At 39.9% G+C, this 20,508-nt stretch overlaps 1 protein-coding gene across 1 annotated transcript; it reads right to left on the reverse strand.

The window, feature by feature from the left end:
* Window positions 1-3,125: 3,125 nt before the first annotated feature.
* LOC142632908 (uncharacterized) lies at window positions 3,126-19,278 on the reverse strand. Its single transcript, XM_075807223.1, has 3 exons — window positions 19,212-19,278; window positions 18,501-19,122; window positions 3,126-3,247 (listed from the first exon to the last, which is right to left on the reverse strand). Exons 1-3 carry the CDS (start codon window positions 19,257-19,259, stop codon window positions 3,126-3,128), a joined length of 792 nt encoding a protein of 263 aa, XP_075663338.1. The 5' UTR covers window positions 19,260-19,278.
* Window positions 19,279-20,508: the final 1,230 nt, after the last annotated feature.

Here is a 20,508-nt window from a genome sequence, read left to right on the forward strand (position 1 = left end):
TGTGCCTAAAGCAAATTAAATAAGTCCTTTAACACTAAAATGGATAGAAAATAAAAGAATGGAAGGGAATATAGTGTATTTTCTCTTGTGTGTTAGTGACTTTATAAAAGAAGTGATAAAATGGGCATGTTACACATTTCATTAAATGTATGAGTGTTCCTCCCACTTTTGGAAGGAATGTTTAGGAGGAAAATGGAATGGAATGAGTATTCCCTACCAGCATTCCATTTTGTTTCTACTAATTCTCAAAAGGGAATTCTTAAAAGTATCTCTCATTCCATTCCATTCCATCCTCCCTAGTCCCCAATCCCCACCCCGCAAAAAAAAAAAAAAAAAGAGTATAAGAATTAAGAAAAAGGCCAAAGCTGGAATGGTTTAAGAAAGGCAACATTGGCTTTAAAAGGGCTGAAAGGCCCAAAAATATGTCAGATATGGGCCTGTTTGAAGTTCACAGCTAGTGGTTTTCCAGCAACCAAATAAGTCCACTTTGGGTTCCACAAAGCTACAGAGACGAGCTGGAATCAAAGCCCTAACTGTAACCAGTCTCCTAATGGATTTGTGGCTTTTGAATACCAGACTAAATGAAGTAGATCTCAGCTGCAAGCAGCTAGTTGATCAGAAGATATAGTCCTAATGGATGAGAGACTCACTTGATAAAGAACAATCGAATTATTTAAAAACTATAGGATTGGCTAGGAAAGAAGGTTAATTTTCAATTAACTACCAATTCATGCCCTATAAATGGAGGGCTATACTTCAAAAAAAAAATAGAGATTTCTGTGAGATGGACTCAAACTTTGCTGAAATTTCCTCAAAGAGAGAATTTCAAGAGAAAAATATACACCCCAAAAAAAAAAAATCTACTACAAAATTAGTTCATAGAACATGGCTGTCATAAAGGGCTTTCTAAAGAAAGCTTGGGAAGAAAGTTTATGCTGGTTTTTCTTATAAGTGATCTTGGTTCTGAGAGTCTTGAAAGCAAAAGAAAGATCTGAAGTAGAGATTTCCATGGAAAACTACAGGTATATTTGAAAGATACTAAAGAAAATGTATGGAGGCAGATTTGAACTCTGGTTCTCCTCATGAAGGAGACCCATCAATGCCACAGAGTTATAAGACTCTTGGCATTCAAAGTATGTATTAGAAGTGATGAATTTCCTAGTTAACAGACATTAGGCTTTCTGTCTAAATTTAGAGAAGGCTGACATCATTGAGACATTATAAAATAATAACACAACCAGGCCTTGCTAACATAAAATTCTTAAGGATCCCAATTCCCAACCCTTAGGTTGTGTTTGGGAACATGGACTTAGATTTAGGATTTAGATTTCTAATCAATCAAGGGATTTGGAATTCATTACTTTGCAATTCATGGATGTTTAATCCCTTGTTTGGATCATTTATATGATTAGAAATATTTGAATTTATTTCAGTTGGCAGGGAAAAAATAGAAGCAAAACTTAACATATTTAGCAAAGAAAGGAGAATACTCATAAAAGTTTGCAGGCCCACCAAACAAAAATGCTCTACTTTATGGTTACATAATCTGAAGTAACATAACTTTCTAGTGAAAAACCCATCATAATTAACATATAATTGTATGGAGTAAGATACAAATAAAAGTTAAACTTAAGAAAAAATTGTCACTAACACCATTCAATCAAAACAAAAATACCTTTTCCCTTTACTTCCTGCTAATTTTAATGCTAGTCAGAATATGCGCCAACAACGATAATGGACAACTCTTTTCTTAAATCTTCAAACAGTTTAAAAACAACCAAGCAAAACAACACATACCCCCTTCCCCTTGAATTTGAAATTTAAAAATATGGCCTTTTACTCCTAATATCAAAACTAGCATGGATAAGTGAATTTAAGGTTTTCCAAAGTAATACTTCATTTCTTCCGTTTTCTAAGCAACAAAACAATAGGAAAATCGAACAACCTGATGTAGAATAAATTGGGTGCTTCTGGTGGGTTAATGATTAGGAGGAATTGAGGATCTAGGATTCTGAAATGTTGAACATAGAGTTAGCACTCAAAATTAGCCAGGGTTTGATGAGATTTTTTCCGACTATTTGATAGAGAAAGTATATAGAGTTTTATGGCTTTCATAGGTAAGAGTAAGGGATTTACCTTGGGGTTGTACAGGAAAAGAAAGAGAAATTAATAGCGTTCAAAATTGACACCAGAATTTAGCCCTTGGGCTTGTTCCTGAACAAGTTTAGTAGTGGGCAAAAATACTTGGCTACAACACATTCTGGATTCCATACTATTAAACAAACAATTTCTGATCTGTGCATCCTCAACCCTCCAATCAGCATACTTAGGATCCATAGTAGGAGGGAGTTAATCATTTAGATAAGTAAACTTCTTGCTACCAAAAGAAAAACCTCAACAACCTAGGTCCATTGCATGTAATAACTCCCATTAAGACGAATCAAAGTAATAGAGAGCATACCAGAGGTGAATACAAAATTGGGCTGTATACCTTCCTTGGATTCCAATAAGCAACCAATTAAGACAAAGAAAGTAACCAAGTGAACAAGATGTGGCTCCTGTGAGCTACACTAAAAATAAATAGCAACCAAACAATGGCTGACACTCAGTCCTCAAACAACCAGTATTCCCCATAAGAAAACCGCCCACACTCCTCACAACAACCCAGCAATTAGAAAAGCAACACAACAGTTCCAAACCAACAAATCTGATGCAGCCATGGAAGATTAAAATGTTACTACTTTGCAAATTTGCCTATTCAAGATTTATTTTATGGGGCCATGCTTGAAGTTCAATTAATTTAAAAGTCACCCAATTTTAAAGGCCTAGTTATGTGTCTTTGGGTCAATCAGTTTTTTATTTGGCCTTTATTTAGTAAGTTATGGTCAATTTTGTATTCAGGAGCAAAATTGGAATTTCGGCAATTCCTACTAATTAAGGATATTTTGGTAGTTTAGTTGATTCTTGGATTTTCTAGGAGATCTTAAATATCTTAAGTTTTATTTTCATAGACCTCAAGATCCATGAATCAGAATTGGAACATTAAAGACAATGGCAAGTACAATCTGATTGGGCCTAGAGTGGAAGCAAAGGAAGAAGCAACTCACTTTTGATGATTTAGGAATTCAGCATACTCTTCCTTTGGCACGGAGATCAATTCTATCTTTAGAGTCATCTTGGGAGTTCAATATGGCCAATGAAGGACAAAGTTCAAGCATAGTATTCATTACAGACTTTACAGTTTTGCCTATAAGTACAAAATTGACCATAACTAGTTAAATAAAAACCCATATTGAATCATTTTTTAACCTAAGGATACATATAATTAAACCTTTGAAACCAAATGATTTTTACTTTAATTGGAACTTCACACGTAGGCCCTTGGAAGAATTTTGAAGTAGTAACAAATTGATCTTCTATAGCTGCATCAACACCACAACTTTGCCGCCCCCCCCCCCCCCCTCCCCCCAAAAAAAAAAGTAACTCTATAAGTAAAACATACCATTAAATTGAGAAAACCAATTCATATAAAACAAATGCAAAATGAATATGAAATGGATAGCCCAAAAAAAAAAAAAAATCAATTATTCATAGCCGCTAAACAGAGAGTTAACTGCCTTCCAACTTCAACCAACAATCATCGACCTAATTAACAAGCATAACTACTCTTTCCAAATAATCCCCAAATTATGCATATCCAGAAGCTAACACCAATGTGCAATTTGCTATACAAGCACACATACGTACATACATAAACATAATCATACAAGAATCCAAATCTACTCAATAGGAGATATAGAGCTTCCAAAATTGAAACCTTTCAATCTGATCACTAATTTCACAGGGGCATTTAAACTGAAATAGAAAACAAAACACAAAACACAAAACACAAAACACAAAAAAAAACACAATTATTAAATAAAAATTGATCCAAGTAACAATCAAATTTGAAATACGAAGGAATAGAGAGGTTGAAACCTGTTCAGTAGGTGATAAAGAGCTTCCAAAATTGAATCCCTCAATCTGATGATCACTAAATTCACAGCCGCCTTTAAGCTGAAACTTGTAGAATACAAAATGGAAATAAAAAAATCAATTACTAAATAAAAATTGATCCAACCATCATAACAAATTGAAAAACAAAGAAATAGAGAGAGAGAGAGAGAGATAGAACATTGGAACCCAAACCTGTTGAATAGGCCATAAAAAGCTTTTGAAATTAAAGCTTTCAATCTGATCGTTAAGCAATCAGTCACAGCAGCATTTGAGTTGAAACTGATTTAAAAAGAAAATCAATAAATTAACGAAAAATAGATGCGAGTAACAATCAATTATGTAAATTGAAAACAAAGGAATAGAGGCATTGAAACTGTACGATAGGAATAGCTTTGGTTAGGGTTAGAGATCGCGAAGAGACTTTGAAATTCCTAACCTCTACAGCTCCACGTATGCCTTTATTTGAAATCACTGGATTTTGGGGGGTTTGGCCGTTTGGATCCATCCTCTCAAAATGAACGTTTCTTAACCTGGGGCAAAGGTGACCGTTGACACCTTGTTTTTTTTTTTCAAAATTTCACAGAAATCAAACCGAGTGGTAGGAACCACAACAGAGCTGAGCTCGCAAGCAACATAGAGCAAAGGCAAATAAATAAATAAATAAATAAATATGGGTGTAAAAAACACAAGCTCTCGTTTCGCCCATGGGAAGTAATTTTTTTTCCTTTTTTTGATTGGCCCATGGGAAGTACTTAAGAATAAGTTTTGTAACCCACAAATGTGGGTTTGGCAACTTTTAAGTGCTACGTAAGTTCCATATCAAAAAAAAAAAACAAAACAAGGGTTCCTCTTTGTCGAGCTCTCATCCCATTTAAAACCTTCTCATTCTCTCTCATTTCATTAGGATGAATTACATGCTGCAGACCAAGTGACCCATCTAAAGATTAAAAGAAGCCCACTTCAAATAAAGCTTTTCTCTCAATTCGCGTCTTTCTTTCTCTCTTCTTTTCCCTTTGACGGTGAGGGAGTGAGAGCAGAGCTTATAGTTGACTGAAAATTGGCCTAAGTTCCGACTATCTATACTCTACTCTCATCCTCCTCCCTCAATCCAAATTGACCCATAAAGACTAAAACTACTCCCCTCATCCCTGGAGCATATTGACATGTAGCCGCCACCTTGCATATATTCTTATCTTAGCTTCTTCTCTCAGTGCTACGTTTGAGCATCAAAGGTTAAACTGGCTAGTGTTTGAAGCCAATCAACTCCTACACCTGCCATGAGGCTCTAAACCCCGCTGTCATGACAAGGTTTAAACCATCAACATGTACGGCATGCCATAATTCTTCCACCCAAATGGCAAAAAAAGCCAAAACCCAATTGCACCACAGAATATTTCTTCTCTGTATATAAATTAAATCTCACCATCGATCGCCGATCCTAACTTCTGCTTGCAACAAAACCACTGGTTTTCTGTTTTTAATTTTTGTTTTTCAAATCGGTGGCACCGCAACCTCTCATTAAAACCCTCCAACAACGCGCGGTTTTCTCAAGTCCCTCACTTCCACGACATTAGATTGATGGCCCCAAGCTTAGCCAGTCACAGTGAATGCTCTTTTGACTGCTAGCCCAGCTTCTCCAACCGCAAATTTCACCCGCTAGCTAGGTTTTATGCATGGGCTGGACTGGACTGGGTGTCACCCAAGCTAACTGGGGTTGAAATGGTGATTTTGGTGCGAGGAACATCTGTTGTGCTTCATCAAAGAGTTGGCTTGTATTTGAGGAAATGTGTGGCTACGTAATTGGGTTCAGCTCATCAAACACGATGAAAAGTAGTTCATCGATCGGCTTTGCCGAGGGTTAGTAGCACAAAAGGTAGCCTGCAAGAGACTTAGAAGTTGGCTTATCTGAAAAAAATTCAGATAGATATAGTTATGACTTATGCGGGGACGTGATTCACGTCAGTTGTGACGATTTTAGTGAAAGGTGGCGGAGTTTTGCTGATCCGCCAGAATATTTAGGGATGGGTTTAGATATATATATAGTAAAACACGGAAAAAAAAATGAAGACACGGTAGAGTAGAGTCAGTAGACTAACCTTCCATGATTGCTAAGATTTGCATCACATTCGGAAATGGTATTTCTCTCCGACTCCGTGCGTCCTCCGCATACTCCAGCCATGGAATTTTTTTTTTCGAAAAAAAAAAAAAAAAACGGGTTGACGTGAAGTTTTTTTGTGATTGCAGCTATTCTGCACACTATCTTTATAGCTCAAAATTGCGATTGCATATCCAACGGCTGCGTAGTGACGCTCACCAAAATTACTTTCTGTTTGAGGCCCTTCGATTAACAATCGTGCATCGAACGGCTGCCAATGAAAATAGCGAAAAGCTACTTTTGTTTGAGGCCGTTGATGGTAGGAATAAAAATTAGTCTTTGTTTGGGAGAATATTCTCTCAATCTGACGCGGTTCGATTAGCCATTTCTCCATCAACGGCTAGCTTTAGCTTCCCAGTTCCAACTGATTTTTTAGGTGTAAAACGTAAATATCTCCTTCGTAATAATTTAACAAAATTTTTAGTATGAAATTATTACTGTTAAATTAAAATGTAATTTTAATAATAAATTTAAATTAAAACTAATAATAGCTCGTACTAGTCTGTTATAAAATTATTTTTATTTAAAAAAAGAAAAAGAAATGTCCATAAGTGCCACAGATGTCTTTAGAATAATAATTAATAATTCATTTAAAGAAAGTTTTATCGGAAAGGGAAAACAAAAATTTGATATCTTTTTTTTTATCTATTAGCCTCATCACACGCGCTTCGCGCATGCCATGAGGCTTTGTTTTTTTTTTTTTTTTTTTTTAGTGTTTGTAGCAAAAACAAATCTGTGTTTTTCATTATATATATATATATATATATATATATATATATATATATAATTTTTATTTTAAGAATCTAATTTATAAGTGGATAAATAAATTTGAAAGGAGAGTGACCCTATTTTTTAGACAATGTTTTAGTAGAAGTTAGGGTTGTATTTTTACTGGATTGTCATTTAGTTTTGTCTCTACTAAAACATAAGGATGTAGGGGTATTTTAGAACAAAAAATTCGTGTCCAAACAAGGGAAGCCCTTAAAAATTTTTATCAAAAAAAACCTTCATAACATGAGAGCCTATCCTATTAAAAAAATTAATGCTATTTAATATTTGGGGTTGAGAAATTTCAATTAATTGGGCTACAAGTAAAATACTAGCATCTAAGTACGCGCTTACGCGTGTGTCATGTTCAGGGGCTCTTCTATTTTTGAGATAAAATTTAATAATTTACCTTCATTGTAATTTGGGATTATTACATTTTTTAATCACAAAAAAAAAACCTAGGAGTGTGATGAGTATTATGCATTTATACTCATCACACCCAAAGTTTTTTTTTTTTAGATTAAAATTTGTAATAATCCCAAATTACAATGAATGCAAAATATTAAATTTTATCTAAAAAATAGAAAGGCCTTTGAGCATGACACGCGCGTGAGCACGTGCTTAAAGGCCATTTAAGGGGGCTTCCTCTATTTGGATCAGTTTTTTTTTTTTTTGTCCAAAATACTCATATTTCTCTAAGTTTAAGTAGAGACAGAACTAAAGAATAATAAAGTAAAAATACATCTTTAACTCCCACTAAAACATTACCTACAAAATATGATTACTCTTCCACTAACCCACTTATTCATAAACAAATTTCATGTTTAAACTTTCCTCTTTCTTTATTTTTTTAATTGGCCAATTTTTTTTTTTTAACCCATGTTAAAAAGTTACTTTTTTGGGAGGTAAAATTTAATGATTTGCATAAATTATAATTTGAGATTACTACATTTTTCAATCACAAAAAAATTTAGATGTGCAATGAGTATTATGTTTTTTGTACCAAATATTAAAATTATAATTAATGCAAATTATTAAATTTTACCCAAAATTTAATTTAAGAGGCTTTCCCTGTTTGGACCGGATTTTTTATCCCAAAATACCCCTACAGCCTACCTTTAAGTAGGGGTAAAACTTGATGATAACATTGTAAAAATATATCTCTAACTCTCATCTAAAACATTTTCTACGAAATAGGATCACTCTTCCACTAATCCACTTCTTCAAAGCAACTATACGTTTGTTGTTGTTGTTTTTTTTCTTTTAAAAAAATCATTCTCACGTTTATCTTCAAATCATTTTTTTAAAACATCCTCAAGTTTAGCCAAAAAATAAAAACTGAATAAATATATACAAGTTTGATTACAATTTAAATTGCTTTTAACTTCTTTTTAAAAATTAAAAACAAGAAACCTAATAAAAAAATCCACGTTTTAAAAAAAAAAGTTATCTACCTTGTTAAAAAAAATTTATCTACCCACATTTTTAATTTGGAAAAAAAAAAAAAAAAAAAACTATCCCACATTCTATCCAAAAAAGTCTAACCGGACATTTCTTTTTACAAATTTGTAAATGAAAAATATAGTAATTCCAAATTATAATTGATACAAATTATTAATTATTTCCTCAAAATATAGAAGAGTCTTTGAACACGCTCATGAGTGCGTACTCAAAAGTTAGTTTTTTATAAAATTAGTGTCAAAACTTTTTAAAAATAGATAATTAACTATTGTGCTGGGTAGCCTCACTAAAAAAACTAGTCTCATCACACACGCTTCGCGCGTGCGATGAGACTTTTCTTTTTTAGTGGTTCTAGTTTGTAAAAAAAAAATTGTATTTAATTATTTTATATATAAATATATGATTTTTATTTTAAAATTTTAATTTATAAGCGAATAAATCAATTAAAAAATTAATAAGAGAGTGGTCCTATTTTTTAGGCAATATTTTAGTGGGAGTTGGAGTTGGAATTGCATATTTACCGGATTGTCCTTTAGTTTTGTCTCTACTTAAACATAAGACTGTAGGGGCATCTTTGAACTAAAAAATGAGTTTTTACCGGATTGTCCTTTAGTTTTGTCTTTATTTAAACATGGGACTATAGAGGCATTTTTGAACTAAAAAAATAAGAATCCAAACAGGAGAAGCCCCTTAAATAATAGTATAGATAGATTATACTATACATGTACTTTATTACACGAACATACCCGCATACTTTTTGTCCTTTTTACGTGGTTTGGAATAATTTATCCTCAATGAGAAGCCGTTCGATTATCAATCGCAAATCGAACGGCTGCCACTTGCCAGTGATTATGACACGACAAAACAATTCCGAAATTGTGAGAATTGTGAGTCTCTCTTTATCACTATGTGCTGTTTGGTTAGTGAGAATTGTGAGTCTCTCTTTTCAGTTCAGTTCCCCACGGGAAATCTGATATGCAGGACAAGTTGATGTTATGATAATTTTGGTTTTTGATTTTTTTTTTTTGTCAGAAAATTGAAAATTTGTAGCACTTTGTTAGAGCTTATAAAATGCTTCCTTCTGTTCCTCGTTTTTGCGCTAATACTATATATATTGTTTAACCTATGCGATATATGGTGCTGCATTGGTGCTTTTTATATATATGTTGATGCAAAGGTAAAGAATGTTAGGACTTAAGACAGCAATCTTACCTCTTGACAAAAGAATCTTTGAATTTCAAAAAAAAAAAAAAAAAAAAGTAATGGCATTATATAAGTTTATTTATACTCCTTCATTAAGTATGGGGATAGAAGAAATTTTTTCTTTGCAGTTTCTTTGGAGATATGAGATAAATTTTTGGCAATATGTTTCTTTACCTATCAGGCAATAGTTCATCACATATGTTGAAATAATTATTTGAACTCGTGAAACAATAAATTTCGAAGTTTATTTCCTTGTTTTAATGATAATGTTTTGTTTTTGTGATAGATCCGCGAACAAAATTTCTGGGAGGATTTTTTTTTTTTGAGAAAGAACCCCCTTACTTATAAAATTTATTTTCAGTTTTATTTACTTTGCTTCTGGATCCCCCTTCTCTTATTAGCTTTAAACCTTACTCTTGAGAATGTAGCATTCCATCATGTATATTTTTATTTCCCCTATATATCATTCTATTTTTTTATTCTTTTGAGATGGTTTATTATATATGTGGGGAGTAAAAAGACCCTGATGGGGATGTGGGGCTTTGGGCCATGCTAAGGAAGGCCGACCTGCTCTTGGGTTTAGAACTTGTTAGTACTACGGGTCGGCCCATACGCCGAGGATCCGAGGATCCAGCCGAGAGTGAATTTCCCTTCGGATGGACACCGGAGAACCCGGGACTTCATGGTAAAGGTTAGGGAATGACACGGTCAAGACCAATGGTTAAAGGGGGTAAACCCTTGAATGTCCTAGAAGCACCGATGTCAGAGAAATACCAAAGATAAAGGCTGCCACCTCCGCATTAAAGACCCTGCACCTACCACCCTGGCCGCATTAATGGGGAAGTGACACCTGAACAGTGGAAGGGAAACTTCTGGTTACTATTCAAAGGCACTGAGAAAAGAAATATCTAGGCTAAGGGGGAGTTGGGGCAACACGTGTACAAAGTATCAAAAAGAGGAGCATTTAAGAAGCAACCTAGAACAGGAATGGGGGCTCCCTTCTTGGTAATCTAAAGAAAAAGAGAAAGAGAGAATATAAGAACAGCTCTCGACTTACGTCCGAGCAGGTTGATTTACAATATTCCTTGTTGTTTTCAAGTGTTTGCAATCTTTGGCTTGTCATTTAATCCTTAGACACTTCTAACCTAGGTTTCAAGCCCACACTCTACAAATTCGTATTGTTTAAGGCTCATTGGGCCTGAGCCCATAACTGTTCTTGGGGCCAGGTGCAATTGTCCACTTACAATTGGCGCCGTCTGTGGGAAATCTAGTCTAGAAGAGGTAGGGATACTATGGCAGGCTTAGGTGCTCACCATGCAGAGTCACAGGGATCACAGCCGGAAGATCATTTCGAACGTCTTGAACATCGAAGGGATCGTGAGGGAAGTGTCCATACAGAATACCCAGGCGCTAGCCATATTCATGAGGGGGGTAGCGCCACCCACGATGAGGGTTCTAAATCCATGCAGAAGGAAATCAATCGTTTGAAGAGAAGGTTACGCCGTGCTAAGCGCAGGTTTTCACCGTCCTCATCTAATTCTTCCTCGGAGGAGGACAAGGGAGGTGGCTACGGCTCAAGGTCGCGCTCTCCCACCAGTGCAACATCCTCCGGTGAAGAGGACCACCAGCCAACTCGCAGACGCAAGAAGCCTCATTCTAGGGGCTTAGGCAACGATGCTATGAGTAGGGCGTTGCACCAACTCTCCAAATCTCCATTTACACGGAGGATTGAGAAAGGAAGGCTTCCCAGAAGGTTTACCCAGCCCACTTTCACCATCTATAATGGCCGGACTGATCCGGTGGAGCATGTGAGTCACTTTAACCAGAGGATGGCGGTGCACTCTCACAACGAGACCCTGATGTGTAAAGTTTTTCCCTCTAGCCTGGGACCTGTTGCTATGAGGTGGTTCAACGGCCTTAAGTCGGGGTCTATAAGTTCGTTTGGGGAGCTTACTAGAGCATTCACTTCGCGGTTCATTACGTGTAGCAGAGTACCTCGGCCATTGGACTCGCTGTTATCCATGACCATGAGGGAAGGGGAGACGTTGAAAGCATACTCCGACCGTTACTGGGAGATGTTTAATGAAATAGATGGCGACTTTGATGAGGTGGCGCTTAATACCTTTAAGGTAGGCCTTCCTACTGATCACGACCTGAGAAAGTCTTTGACTAAAAAGCTTGTTCGCAGTGTACGTCGCCTCATGGACCGTATTGACGAGTATAAGAGAGTGGAGGAAGACCAACAGCAAGGAAAGGGAAAGGAGAAGGTTATCCCGCAGGAGAGAAGGGATTTCAGGTCGGACAGATATCACAACAACAAGCCGAGGAAGGATTACTTCGGGCAATCCGGCTCGGCAGCACCTCAGGCTGTAAATACTGTATTCCGGGAACCAGTACATCAGCTGCTGGAGAAAGTTCGTAAAGAACCCTTCTTTAAATGGCCTAGTAAGATGTTAGGGGATCCTGCGAAGAGGAATCAGAACCTCTTTTGCCAGTACCATCAGGATATAGGCCACACTACCGAGAACTGTCGGACCCTTTGGAACCATCTGGAGCAGCTTGTCAGTGAAGGAAAACTGAAGCAGCACTTGTGTCAACCTACTGGTCAGGGCAGCCAGTCAGGTTCAAACAATCAGAGGAACAATTCGTCCCGGCCGGCATTGGGAACAATCAATGTTATTTTCGCTGCACCTGGTAGGACCGGCTCAGGTCCCACTAGGGTGATAGCGGTTTCCCATCCTCAGGGCGAGGATGTGGGTAGAAGGCCGAAGAGGTTGAAGGGCACTTTGCCCGTCTTAGGTTTCTCCGAGGAGGATAAGGTAGGGACTATCCAGCCCCATGACGATGCTCTTGTGGTCACCCTCAGGATAGGAAACTATGATGTGAGAAGGGTGATGATAGATCAGGGCAGCGGTGCAGATATCATGTACCCTGATCTATTTAAGGGGTTAAGGTTGAAGTTGGAAGATCTTACTCCTTATGATTCGCCGCATATAAGCTTTGAGGGGAGAGCCGTTGTGCCGAAGGGACAGATCCATTTGCCCGTTCAATCCGGCTCGGAAACGGTTGAGGTGGATTTCATTGTGGTTGACGCGTACTCTCCATATACAGCCATCCTCGCCAGGCCTTGGCTGCACGCGCTTGGAGCCGTCTCCTCTACCTTACATGTTAAAGTTAAATTCCCCTCGGGGGAATGTGTTGAGGAAATCCTCGGCAACCAATCGGTAGCCAGGCAGTGCATATCGGCTGCAGTACTGCACTAGACAGAAGCCGAGTCTTCGGCTTCAATCACCAAAGACTTATAGCAGTTAACAACTCCTAGTTCATCTGGGATGGTGACAGGAAAGGAGACACATTGCGAGGAGTTAGAAAATTTTCCAGTAGCTGATAATCTAGAGAGGTTCTTCCAGGTCGGCATACTTTTGCCACACCAAGAGAAGATCGAATTGTTAGAATTTCTGAAGGACAATATTGATGTTTTTGCGTGGGATCCTTACGAAGCTCCAAGCGTCGATCCGAGCTTCATTTGTCATCATTTAAATGTCAACCCAGCTATTGTTCCGAGAAGGCAGCCACCTCGGCGCTCTTCCGGAGAACATTCCGAGGCTGTGAAGGAAGAGGTGCTTAAACTCAAGAGGGCTGGGGCTATCAAAGAAGTTTTCTACCCCGAGTGGTTGGCCCATACAGTTGTTGTTAAAAAGAAGAATGGAACGTGGAGGGTATGTGTGGACTTTACTGATCTGAACAAGGCATGTCCCAAAGATTCGTTCCCAATGCCGCGTATTGACCAACTGGTAGATGCCACTGTCGGACATCCTCGGATGAGTTTTTTGGACGCTTTCCAAGGTTACCACCAGATTCCCTTGGCATTGGAGGACCAAGAGAAGACTGCTTTCATTACTCCGACGGGGAATTATCATTATAAGGTCATGCCATTTGGTCTGAAAAATGCTGGGGCTACTTACCAAAGAATGATGACTAGGATGTTCGAACAGCAGTTGGGGAAGACTATTGAGATGTATGTAGACGATATGGTGGTAAAGAGCAAAACGATACCTTCACACGTGAAAGACCTGGCTGACACCTTTCAGGTGTTAAGAAAGTACAAGCTGCGCCTTAATGCCTCAAAATGTTCTTTCGGCGTTGGGTCTAGAAAGTTTTTAGGGTACATGATCACTCATAGAGGCATAGAGGTAAACCCAGCACAGGTGAAGGCTATTCAGGACTTGCAGCCTCCTCGCAACCCAAAGGAAATCCAAAAATTGACTGGGATGATTGCCGCGTTGAATAGGTTTATCTCTCGGTCAGCTGACCTATGCCGTCCCTTCTTCCAATTGTTGAATAAGTGGAAAGGGTTTCAATGGACCGAGGACTATGTGTTAGCTTTCCAGCAGCTTAAACAATATCTTTCTCGGCCACCCATTTTGTCTCGCCCCGAGGCGGACGAGGTCTTGTTTGCTTATCTGGCAGTGGCCGTACACGCGGTCAGCCTGGTCCTTATCAGGAATGAAAGTGGGATGCAAAGACCGGTCTACTATGTTAGTAAGTCTTTGAGTGAAGCCGAGGTGTGCTACTTGCTCTTGGAGAAAGCGCTTCTGGCCATAGTTCATGCCACGCGGAAACTTCCTCATTATTTCCAGTCTCATACTGTGGTTGTTTTAACCCAATTGCCTCTCAAGGCAGTGTTACGCAGCGCCGACTACACTAGTAGGGTAGCAAAGTGGGGAACCATATTAGGAGCTTTTGATGTTAAATACAAACCTCACACCTCGGTGAAGGGCCAGGTCCTCGCTGACTTGGTGGCAGAGTTTACCGAACCATTACTAGAAGAAACTCTAAAAGAAGCACACATGGATGAAAAATCAGTTGGTGTGATTACAGCTGCCATGCCTCCGAATTGGAAAGTGTATGTGGATGAGGCGGCTAATCAGAGAGGATCTGGTGTTGGACTTGTTCTAACGTCCCCTAAGGGAATTGTCTTCGAAAAATCTTTGAGATTGGCGTTCTCGGCTACTAACAATGAGACTGAATATGAAGCAGTCTTGGTAGGCATGCAGATGGTACGTAAGATGGGTGGAAAAGAAGTCCATGTGTTCTCGGACTCTCAGTTAGTTGTCGGCCAGGTCAGGGGGACCATGGAGGCTAGAGACCCAAGAATGCAAGAATATCTGGCCCAGGTTAAGCGTCAGCAAGCAGAGTTTGACTCCTTTGTCTTAGCTCACATCCCTAGGAGTGGGAACACTCATGCCAATTCCTTGGCTACGTTAGCAACGTCCTCGGCTCAGGACTTGCCTAGGATTATCCTTGTGGAGGATCTGCTGGAGCCCACTCTTGTCATTGCCAACGCGCTTCGCATCCATCTAATAAGGCTTGGACCTAGTTGGATCAACCCGGTCATATCTTTTCTTAGGAATGATGTCCTTCCTGAGGACAAATCTGAAGCAGACAAGATACGCCGAAAGGCGCCACGTTTCTGGTTGTCCGAGGACCAGAAACTGTACAAACAATCATTTTCAGGACCGTACTTGTTGTGTGTACACCCTGATTCAACGGAAGGGCTTCTAGAAGAATTGCATGAAGGGATTTGTGGCAGCCACACTGGAGGAAGGTCCTTAGCCCACAGAGCTCTGACTCAGGGTTATTGGTGGCCCAATATGCAAAGGGAGGCTCAAGACTATGCCAGGAAATGTGATCAGTGCCAGAGGTTCGCCCCTAATATTCATCAACCAGGTGGGGTTCTTAACCCTCTCTCCAGTTCTTGGCCTTTTGCGCAATGGGGATTGGACATAGTGGGGCCATTTCCGAGAGCAGCAGGAAATAAAAGATGGCTCCTTGTGGGAACAGACTATTTCACCAAATGGGTTGAGGCCGAGCCCTTAGCATATATCAGAAATATTGATTCCAAGAAGTTTGTTTGGAAAAATATTGTCACTAGATTCGGTATACCACACACACTTATTTCCGACAATGGCGTTCAATTTGACAGCAAGGCCTTTAGACAATATTGTGGTGACATGGGTATCATAAACAGATACTCCACCCTAGCGTATCCTCAGGGAAATGGGCAAGCCGAGGCCGTTAACAAGGTCATAGTCAGTGGGCTTAAGAAAAGGTTGGACGATGCGAAGGGTAGATGGGTAGAAGAGCTCCCTTATGTTCTATGGACGTATCGGACCACACCGCGCAGGTCCACGGGAGAAACGCCATTCTCTATGACTTATGGAGCCGAGGCGGTGATACCTCTGGAATCTGGTTTTCCCAACCTAAAGACGAGCTCATTTAGCCCGGAAAATAACAATGGACTCTTGGAGAAAGATCTTGATTTACTCGAGGAACGACGTGAGGCAGCTATGGTCCAAATGGCTTATTATCAACAGAAGCTAAAACGAGGATATGATGCCCACGTGAAGCTAAAGCCACTTGCACCTGGTGATCTTGTGCTAAGAAAAGTTGTGGGCACCTCTAAGAACCCAGCTTGGGGTAAATTAGGACCCAACTGGGAAGGCCCCTATCGCATTGTTTCAGTAGCAGGCATAGGGTCATATCGGCTAGCCGACCTAGATGAAAGAATGGTACCACGCCCATGGAATGTAAATAATCTTAGAAGGTATTATTATTAATAAAATGTGCTTTTGTCAGTTAACATTTCAAAGTTATGAGTACCTCTGACGCATGAAGTTACTACTTTTAAGAATCAAACAGAAACTTGATTAAGTGTCGTCCTCGGACCACAAACCTTGTGGAAATTGATATCTTTTCATTTGTTAAACAGAACCTTAGTTATGTCGGGTCCTCAGACCTCCTACTTTGGGAAAATTAACATTTGAAGTTAGTGTTCTTAAGAATCAAACAGAAACTTGGTTAAGTGTCGTCCTCGGACCACAAACCTTGTGGAAATTGATATCTTTTCATTTGTTAAACAGAACCTTATTTATGCCGGGTCCTCAGACCTCCTACTTTGGGAAAATTAACATTTGAAGTTACTGTTCTTAAGAATCAAACAGAAACTTGGTTAAGTGTCGTTCTCGGACCACAAACCTTGTGGAAATTGATGTCTTGTCATTTGTTAAACAGAACCTTAGTTATGCCGGGTCCTCGGACCTCCTACATTGGGAAAATTAACATTTGAAGCTACTGTTCTTAAGAATCAAACAGAAACTTGGTTAAGTGTCGTCCTCGGACCACAAACCTTGTGGAAATTGATATCTTTTTATTTGTTAAACAGAACCTTAGTTATGCCGGGTCCTCGGACCTCCTACATTGGGAAAATTAACATTTGAAGCTACTGTTCTTAAGAATCAAACAGAAACTTGGTTAAGTGTCGTCCTCGGACCACAAACCTTGTGGAAATTGATATCTTTTCATTTGTTAAACAGATTCTTATTTATGCCGGGTCCTCAGACCTCCTACTTTGGGAAAATTAACATTTGAAGTTACTGTTCTTAAGAATCAAACAGAAACTTGGTTAAGTGTCGTCCTCGGACCACAAACCTTGTGGAAATTGATATCTTTTCATTTGTTAAACAGAACCTTAGTTATGCCGGGTCCTCAGACCTCCTACTTTGGGAAAATTAACATTTGAAGTTACTGTTCTTAAGAATCAAACAGAAACTTGGTTAAGTGTCTTCCTCGGACCACAAACCTTGTGGAAATTGATATCTTTTCATTTGTTAAACAGAACCTTAGTTATGTCGGGTCCTCAGATCTCCTACTTTGGGGAAATTAACATTTGAAGCTACTGTTCTTAAGAATCAAACAGAAACTTGGTTAAGTGTCGTCCTCGGACCACAAACCTTGTGGAAATTGATATCTTTTTATTTGTTAAACAGAACCTTAGTTATGCCGGGTCCTCGGACCTCCTACTTTGGGGAAATTAACATTTGAAGCTACTGTTCTTAACAATCAAACTGAAACTTGGTTAAGTGTCGTCCTCGGACCACAAACCTTGTGGAAATTGATATCTTTTTATTTGTTAAACAGAACCTTAGTTATGCCGGGTCCTCGGACCTCCTACTTTGGGGAAATTAACATTTGAAGCTACTGTTCTTAAGAATCAAACAGAAACTTGGTTAAGTGTCGTCCTCGGACCACAAACCTTGTGGAAATTGATATCTTTTTATTTGTTAAACAAAACCTTAGTTATGCCGGGTCCTCGGACCTCTTACTCTGGGAAAATTAACATTTGAAGTTAATGGTCTAAAGAATCAAATGGAAAATTAGTTAAGTCTTGTCCTCGGACTATAAACTTGATCAAAGTCAAACTTCTTATTGTGTCTGGGAGTTAGTGCCTTACCGTTCAATAACTCGGATCTTAAGTTTTATTTCTTTGAAAGTATTAAGCAAATTTATGTGAGGAAGGAGTGGTCCTCGGATCTTACATCCTGCTAAAAACAATGCTACACATTATAAGGTTTTAATCGTTATATGAGGTCTCTCTTTTTTAACCAAGGCATTGTTTAAACATATTAGCCATTTCACTTTTTATTAAGTTTTTAATAACACGCGAATGACTGCTTGGAGGTTATGATTGTGCAAAACTTGAAGTTAGATTTGTTTGCTCTGCCCTTTTTGACCATGTACTAATGGCAATCTTTATGACCAATATAACAAGAATAAAGTAAAATGGATGTGACATAAATCAGGATCAAACGAAATAGTTCTTCATTAATCACTTAAATGTACATTACATATTTAATCTAGATGTAGAAAAAGAAAAGTCCTAAAGCTAGGTCCTAAGCTTTTGGAGGGGGGTCTTGCTGAGAGGTACTGGTGGCCTCGGTCTTTCTCAACTCTAGCTCAAAGGGAGTCAGGACTTGCTTTCCTTTGTTTGCTGTCTTCGTTGGGAGGACGTTGGGTTCCACTTTCTGGCTCAAGTCCTTCTCTGCATCCCCGCCTCCTTCCTTCTCTTTGTTGGAACCTGAAGGTTCTGTAGGATCTGGAATTAGCTGTGGGACCATTGGAGGCAGAGCAGGGAGAGTTGACTCAGGGGTAGGAGTAGCAGTAGGAGCCTCTTCAATCTCCTGTATCTCCAGGGGAAGCCAAATGTTCTCGGACTTCCTCAGATCCGAGGATAGAGGAACTCCAGCTACGTTTAGGGCTTCCCCCCAGACTTTCTGACAGTACTCCCGACACAAAGCCGCGAAGGCCTCTGTCAGCTGCTCCTCGGTGGTTGCTACCCCTTCCTCGTAACTCGTCTGCTTGGCAGCCTGTAAAGAGCGTTGGAATGAGCTGGCTTCTTCCTTCATCAGCGCAAGTTCCTTTTCCAAATCCGAGCGTTCCCTTTGGGCTCGGGAGAGCTCATCATCTTTTTCGCGAAGGAGTTTGCGCTGCCCTTCTATCTGGGTCTTCATGGTCTTCAGATTCGCCTCGGCCCCATTCTTTTCTCTCTTTAGATCAGCCACCTCCGAGGTAAGCTTCTCGTTCTCAGCAAGGGCTGTGCCTAAGGACTTCTCAGTCTCCATCCTAATCTCCTGCTCAGTTCTGGCCTTCTTCCGAGTGTCTTCTATGAACTTCTCGGCTACAAAGACCTCCTGAATGGCCTGTAACAAAGTATGATGGAATCAGGAATAGTAAAAAAACTTATGAATATTGTTAAAAGTGGAATCTTCCTAAAAAGGGGTAAACTTACCAACGCTAGGTCTCTTTTTAAAGAGAGGAATAGTTGTGGCTGGCTCATTTTTTCCAAGGTTTCTATGTCCTTGGGCAGCAGAAGAGGGCGCTCCAACACTTCCGCCAAGTGGTGGGCATGGCCTTGTTGAACCGCCCTTATACTGGATTGGCAGGAGATAGGTGCACCATCCAATCTTAAGTCAGGGGACCAAGTGACCGGTGCTCGGCGCACTTCGGCCTCATCCCTGATCTCCCCGCTTTCAACTGAGCGGGCTCTACCCTTGCCTTTATCCAGCTTCTGCTGCTGAACTGGTTGAGGTTGTTGTCGTGGTTTCTTGGGGTCCTTGCTGATCGTCCCCTCGGTCTCCCCCTTTCTCTTCTTTTTGGGATCCTCGGCTGGAAGTTTTGGCTCGGCTGGAGGAGGGGGAGGTGGCAAGATTGGAAGAACTTGGGACGCCCCCGTCTTTTTCCCGGCGACCTTCGCACCTCTCTTGGTTAGGAGATCCTGCATCCTATCCATGTCCTCCTCGGATTCGTCTTCCGGTCGGGCAACTACAAACCCTGCAATTCCAGAGGCCTCGGTGGCTTCTTCCTCCTCGTCAGAAAGTACGACGAACTGATTCCCTCGAGGTCTTTCGGTGTCTTCAAGTTGGAATTGATCTATCTCTTCGTCTAGTGTATGTGAAGAAGACACCTGCTATTCTGGAACAACAGTTACCTGAGAGTGCACGGCGAGGGGAATTGCCGCTATGGGCTGGTTGTACAAAACGGTGTGAGGAGCGTCAGGGAGATCGTGGTCGTCCAAAAAGTGGGACCGGGCTACGTTTATTCTCCTTCGTCTTCGGTCACCCGCGATTATGGCGTTTTCTATCTCCTGGAAGTCCGAAGAGATGGGATTGTACCCCAGAATCAGATGAGCAGCTCTAAGTTGTAAGTCCTCGCTGACAAACACCTCGGAGCGAAGCACTCGGTTTAGATCGGCAACGCTGCAGTGGCTCAAGCGCGGACGCACGTGTTGCTTATCTGCAAAGAAAGACGTGAAAGTGAACAACATGGTCAGATTCACACAGCCAGTGATAAAGTTAAACAAATGTAAATACATGTTAGTGTGCATGTTTGTTAGTATTAAAGGAAGTTGTGAGATGGGGAGGTTAATCCTAAGGTGTCGCACCTGGATTTCCCCACTCAACTGGGCAGTGGAGGCCATCGTGCCAATTCCCAGAGACGATCAGGTAGTCATCCTTCATGCCTTTGTTGGATTTGGGCAGACAGGAGATTAGCCTAACAACGCTGGAGTGGGATTTAATATAGTAACC

The sequence above is a fragment of the Castanea sativa genome, chromosome 4 (assembly GCF_040712315.1).
Source record: "Castanea sativa cultivar Marrone di Chiusa Pesio chromosome 4, ASM4071231v1".
Classification (NCBI taxonomy): domain Eukaryota; kingdom Viridiplantae; phylum Streptophyta; class Magnoliopsida; order Fagales; family Fagaceae; genus Castanea; species Castanea sativa.

Bases quoted from the DNA above. Each gene is read 5' to 3' on its own strand.
- LOC142632908 (XM_075807223.1), bottom strand. From the start codon at position 19,259: ATGAGCCAGCCACAACTATTCCTCTCTTTAAAAAGAGACCTAGCGTTG. The intron at 19,123-19,211 runs GTAAGTTTACCC...ACTTTGTTACAG, and splicing joins TAAAAAGAGACCTAGCGTTG to GCCATTCAGGAGGTCTTTGT. The intron at 3,248-18,500 runs GTTCCAACAAAG...TTGTACTTATAG, and splicing joins AGATCCTACAGAACCTTCAG to GCAAAACTGTAAAGTCTGTA.